This window comes from Rhinoderma darwinii, chromosome 3, assembly GCF_050947455.1.
Source record: "Rhinoderma darwinii isolate aRhiDar2 chromosome 3, aRhiDar2.hap1, whole genome shotgun sequence".
Lineage (NCBI taxonomy): Eukaryota > Metazoa > Chordata > Amphibia > Anura > Rhinodermatidae > Rhinoderma > Rhinoderma darwinii.
In genome coordinates this window covers 6672772-6678771 of record NC_134689.1, presented here as the reverse complement: position 1 = coordinate 6678771, position 6000 = coordinate 6672772, and the positions used below count along the sequence as shown (strand labels likewise).

Genomic DNA, 6000 nt, shown 5'->3' with positions numbered 1-6000 from the left:
CCGCCCCGGGTGTAATATGAGAATTATCCGCATCATAGATCACTATGATGTTATTGGTTCGGGCTTATAAGACCTGTTATCTCTAGACCGTGGAGGTGTGAATGAGGCCCCTGTTAGTGTTCGGATAATGTTACGAGGGTCTATTCACACGTCGCAGTTGAGGTTTGAACCGCATGAAAAATACACATCCAAAAACCGTTTGTTTTTACCGCGATCGAATACATTTTTTGATGCCGTTTTTATTGCAATCGCATTGAAAAATGCATCAAATCCTGGTAAAACTGCTGGCGGTTTTGGTTGCAGCTGTAACCGCACGTCAACCGCAGCGCGGGAATGGATCTTTTACCATACTGATCCCGGGGGTTCAACCATTCACTAAAACGAAGGGGCTACAGCCTATTAAACCCTATTCACATCACGTTCTTGCCCCTGTACATCGGGGAAGCTCCCGGCGTATGCGCTGACGTGTCCCCAGGGCTCCATTATGGAATAGCGTAGCGAACGACACCGGTCTACCCCGCTGGATCATGCAAAAATATTCACATACCGCACAGTATAAATTATTTTTTTTTTTTAACATGCGTGTCTATGAGGGACATATGCCACTATATGACTTCTGATTAACAAATGTCATAGGCCTTACGTAATATTTACATTATCTGGAAGCTGCTATAGTCCACGGGCGACAGAAACGTTCAACAGATGCGGCAACCGTCACCCATAGGCTATAATGGTATTTGTTTAATGGATATGTCATGAACTTTCACGACTCCCGTTTACAGATCCCATTATAGGATGACGGATGCCCAACCCAGTCACACGTTTAATGTATACGTCAGATTTAGGTAAACATGAGTTGAACACATTTTACTGGGCCGCAGTTCTTCACAACCGCCACAAGGGGGAGTTCACAAGTTTATACAGCTCATTAAATTCAATGCTCCCCCTAGTGGTAGCTGCAGGCAGTGATTTTATTATGTAACATGATGTGAAGCAGGAGATTTGGAGCTCTGACACTTCTTCAGCACCGAATATTGGACTGATGTATAGAAAATACAAGAATATAAATGTACAATAAAGAGCTCTCCAGTGTGAGGACGGTCCGTACAGCGGCCCACGTCTCCGCTCCTGGACCCCTATCAGTATATGGGGAGTAACTCGCTCAAACATGGAGTTTTCCGGTCTGACTAGAGGTTACTATACTAGGAGGTTACATAGAAGCTCCAAGAACATCCCTAAGGTCGCGTTCACACTGGTCGGATACGATGCGTTAAACTACACAACCTACGGACCTCGAAACGGCAGCACAATTAGTCCGAAAAATCGTACATTTTTAATGAACCGTTCATACTTACTCCGGCCGTAACCATGGCGACGCGTCCCTCTGACGTCCTGCAGCCCGGCCTCCTGGAGTGACATCTCATCCCATGTGACCGCTGCAGCCTGTGATTGGTTGCAGGAGACACATGGGATGAAATGTCATCCCTGGAGGCGGGGCCGCACGCAGGAGCAGGGCGTTCTGGGTAAGTACAACATTTTCTTTCTTTCCGAGTTGCGGTTTTGGAGGCGGAGCGCAGCGTGTGGAGATTTGTTCAATTTCATCCACTTTGCTGATACGGATTTTCCGCTATGAAATACGTTGTGGAAAATGCGCGGTGTTGACGCCCAGTGTGAACATGGGCTAAGGGTTGTTTTTGGGAGCTGCGGAGATACATTTTGTTCCCAGGCAAGAATTGGGAATCCCTCCCATCAGGGTGGAGCGCAGAACTCCCTTTAACGGGAGGAGCTTTTTCTCCTGTGCTCATTGTCGCCCCCTGCTGAGGAATGTTTGGTGTATGAACTGCCATGGGGAGTGGGGGAAGGGAAGTGACAACTGCTGAGGATATTTCAGGCACGGGAATATAGTTGTCACACTTCACTCCCGCACACCATAGTCAATAAATAAAAGATTTATTTTTTTCGCCCATGGACCCCGCGACAACATTAAGAAAAAAAAAACACAAAAATTATTTGCAAAGTGACATTTTACTTCTGGAAATCGGAGTTTTAGTAAATAAATTCTCAGCTGATAACTTTATTTATTTATTTTTCTTACAAAATTCAGAATATGAAAAAAAAAAAAAACACGTTAAAGAGCGACGACGAGGAGGCGACTGCGCCGTGTGACCCTGAGAGACGCTTCTGATAGTGGTATAAAGCGAACAGAGGGGGAGTAATACTATAAAGAAAACGGTCGCGTTCACAGACGCTTTTTTCGGGGGGGGGGGTGTGTGTGACAATCAAACGTGATTTAGATAAAACACTGACCGCGCCCTAACAAGGCTGGCGTCGTTCTAGGGGGGGGTAGCCTGACCCAGAAATGACTGAGCGTCACATGACGAGTGTGACCCATAATGCCTTGCTCCTGTCGAGCTGCACATTAGTGGATGGTTGATCCTCCCTTAAAGGGGCGCTCCAGTATTTTATAAATAGTGTTCGGTCATATTATACCTCTTGAGGGATAGTGGGGGATGGGGCTTAAATAGATGGCGTCCATAAGTGACGCAGCCCTCAGGACCAAAAAAATCCCCAGAAAATATAAGCCCTTGACTCCTCACGTTGGTAAAAATTCGATCCTGCTTCTAGGAAAGCTGGGTGACAACTAGTATGACTGCTATTACTGCTCCAACAGGGGTTGTCACCCAGCTCTCCCATACTCCTGAATGGCAAATCCATCCAGTTTTGCCGCAATATGAATCATGAGGCTCTACCACTGTATTACGAGGCAGATTTGTCATTCAGGAGTCTGGGAAAGCTGGGTGACAACCCTAGTCGGAGACGTAAGGGCAATTAGACAGTCACCCAGCTTTCCGTGATACAAGTAATGAAATGTTATCTACCTGACTGACGAGGACGCGGAGGGCTGTGATATTATACAGGAATTATAAAATCCCGGAGAGCCCCTTTAAGTGTTTATAAAGGTCTAGCACCTCCATAGTGTTTCCGAGCCTCATGACAGAGACATCGGGTCTTAACCTCGAATATAAAAACTCACAGGGAAAAAAAATAAAATAGTGGCGGAATGTCTGAAACGGAGACCACCCAAGGAGTGCGCCACGTGACATCATTTAAAGGGGAACACCACCCAAATGTTATACCAAAAATCTGATTAATAAAGAGAGGGCTGAGAGGAGGAACGCCACGACCCGTCCGCTGCCACGCGGCTTCTCTCTTCTCCGCAGTCAGTGACGATCTGGCGGAGACACAACGGTTGCTATGGATACAGCTTTACTTCACTTACTGCTGTAGTAATCAGATTTTTGTAACAATGAATTTAGGCGGAGACCCTCTTAAAGTGCAATACGCACCTCGGGCTGGCGACATTTCAAGCAGATAATGGCTTCCAGCAGAAGGTAGGTCAGTAGGTAGCCGGAAGCCGCCACCTGCTTGCCAGTGGTTTCCTATGGACGCCTCACCTGCAGCGGAGGCCAATACTGAGTCCCGCCTCTCACGCAGTCCTAGGTAAACACGTTATACGGCGGAGCGACGCTCCCTGCAGCGCTGCGTTTACAGGCAACTCCTGCCGTCCGAGCGGTGATGAATCCCAATATTGTAGTTGTGACGAGTCCGCGCCCCGGCTGGACCAGCAGGCTGTACTTCGGCTATAGCAGCAGGGGGGTCCTCTCCCCCCGCGGTTGCTCCTTCCGGAAGAAATCTCTTAATCGAGCCAGGTTGGCCAGGAGCCGATCCTTCAGGGGGGGCGTGTGATAACTGGGATCCAGGATGTTCGTGATCCGCCGCTCTCGGTCGCGTTTCCAGATCACGTAGGGGGTCGGCGGGAAAGTCGGCCTCTCCCTCTCTCTGTACAGCTGGGTCGTCACGCCGGTAACTACGAGGATCGCCCAGACCGCGATGATGACGAAGTCTGTGGAGACGAAAGGAAAACGTTAGACGGGGCGGACGGGTCTTCGATTACTTTCTACTCAATGATTGGCGCAGATTCTCAAAGATTCAAATCCGCAGCGGAACGATCGATCACAGATTTTTCTGCGTTACCACGGCAGCGGATCTAGGAGACTACACTTACCTATTGGGGTCTTCCTAGCCCGTTGACCCCCAGCTGCTGCCCCGGTCCTGACAATATCACGATATCACAGAGCGCTGCGACCGGACGTCACGTGGCAAAGCGGGCACAAGAAGGACTGGGGCGGCAGCGGGCAGATCCTCGGGATGAACGGATATAAATTCAGCCTATATTTTGAAGTAGTCTGAAATCCACCTCCTGTCTGATCATAGGGTCTTCTGACCCTCCACCATGATTTACACTGCAGCTCTGCTCGTTTATGCTTCCATGGATCAAGGCCAATAAGTCATGCCTGGATGCTCAGCATTAAGCCTTAAAGGGGCAGTCTACCTTGGCAGGTCTAATGGATCATCCTAGAACAGATCCTGACAATGTCACAACATCACGGAACACGGGTCCTGACGTCACGTGGCAAAGCGGGCACAAGCAGGACTAGGGTGGTAGAAGGCAGATCCATGGGATCAACTAATATAAATATGAGGGGGGGGGGGGTTGTCTAAAATCCACCTCCATTCTGATCATAGGCTCCTCTGACCCTCCACCATGATTTACATTGCAGCTACGCTCTTTTATGCTTCCATAGATCAAGGCCAATAAGTGATGCCAGGATGCTCAGCATTAGCCTTAAAGGGCCAGTCTACCTTGGGGGGTCTATTGGATCATCCTATACAGACGCAACGTAGCGTTGTAAACAGAGCCGTATGTGAACGCAGACGTCTCGCTTACCGTTTTTCTGGAACGGAACGCTGCTGTACGCGGTGCTGTAGTCGCTGTTTAGCACCCTCTTGAGGACATTTAAAGTAATGTAGCTGAGGCTGGTGTACAGGTAACTGTCAATCGCCAAGACCACGGTATAGGACCCAACCACGCTGCAGGTCAGGATATTCAGCTATCAGAGAGGGAAGAGACGGATTAGTCGGAGATCCCCTTTAAGATCAGGACTACTCGACAACTTTATTCACACGACTTTCACCACCATCCATACAGGAGTACAACGCAATTGACATGCAACACAATCTTCACCCGGTGCGTAGTTTCATTGATGCCAGCGTTAGTGGCCGGGCGTTACATCATTAGGGTATGTTCACACAGAGGACATTTTTTTTCCCGCTAGCGGAAAGAAGAAGCGGCCCGTCCGAACCTCCCATTGACGTCAATGGGAGGGAGGAATCTTCTTGCCGGCAGCAGGAAGATTTCCGCGGCCGATTTTGCGGCGGAACCCGCCACGCAATATCTGCAGTGTGAACAGGGCCTTAAAGGGAACCGGTCTTTTTCCATCAGAGAAAAAAAAATTACTAAAATACTCACTTTTTTGGGGAAGGGGAGCAGGCAGACCGGTACCATCAAGGCGATACAAGTGAACGACAACCAGAATACGCTGTCATTCCGGAACGTGGAATAATCTCCTGCAGGACGGACACGCGACAAGTTAGATTTATCACACGGGGGGGTCACTTTAAATTAACAATCAACAGCGTCGCCTTCAAAGGGCGGTCCAGGAGTCAGATATTTAGTAAATGGATTAAAGAAAAAAAGAAAAAAAGGAGCGGGGCATCCGAAGTAAAAACCTCCTCAGTAATTCTGCGCTGGCTGCAATGTTTACAATGCCAGCAGCTGAATGTGGGCGGGACTACCGCAGTGTGACTGACAGAGCTGGATCGGCTGTACAGTCCTGTGCTGGGAGATCACTCACCGCAGTCTATCAGCATGAACTCACAGCGATCGCTATGAAGCTCATCTATGCTGGAGCGGCGAGGGATTTAACCGGTGAGCATTGTGAGGTTTGTTGTTTTTTTAAACTTTCGGGCAAACCCATTAAATGAAAGAGGAATTCCTCAAATGGCGTGTACGGCCTTTTTCTTAAATTGGTCCAATATATCTAAAATAACTTTGCAATCGGTCATGACAAAAAAATAAAAAAAATTGTCTATACAGCT

General features: G+C 48.4%; 1 protein-coding gene across 3 annotated transcripts in view; it reads right to left on the bottom strand.

Annotated features, from left to right (window-relative positions):
• Positions 1–2006: 2006 nt before the first annotated feature.
• The window catches only part of TM7SF3 (transmembrane 7 superfamily member 3), a 38541-nt gene continuing 34547 nt past the window's right edge, over positions 2007–6000 (bottom strand). For all 3 annotated transcript variants that reach the window (XM_075855769.1, XM_075855770.1, XM_075855768.1), the window contains exons 10-12: positions 5372–5469; positions 4790–4952; positions 2007–3904 (exon numbers count right to left, since the gene is read on the bottom strand). In XM_075855769.1, the coding sequence (XP_075711884.1) occupies positions 3642–3904; positions 4790–4952; positions 5372–5469 (524 nt within the window). In that variant the 3' untranslated portion in view covers positions 2007–3641. The remainder of the gene's footprint in view (positions 3905–4789; positions 4953–5371; positions 5470–6000) is intronic.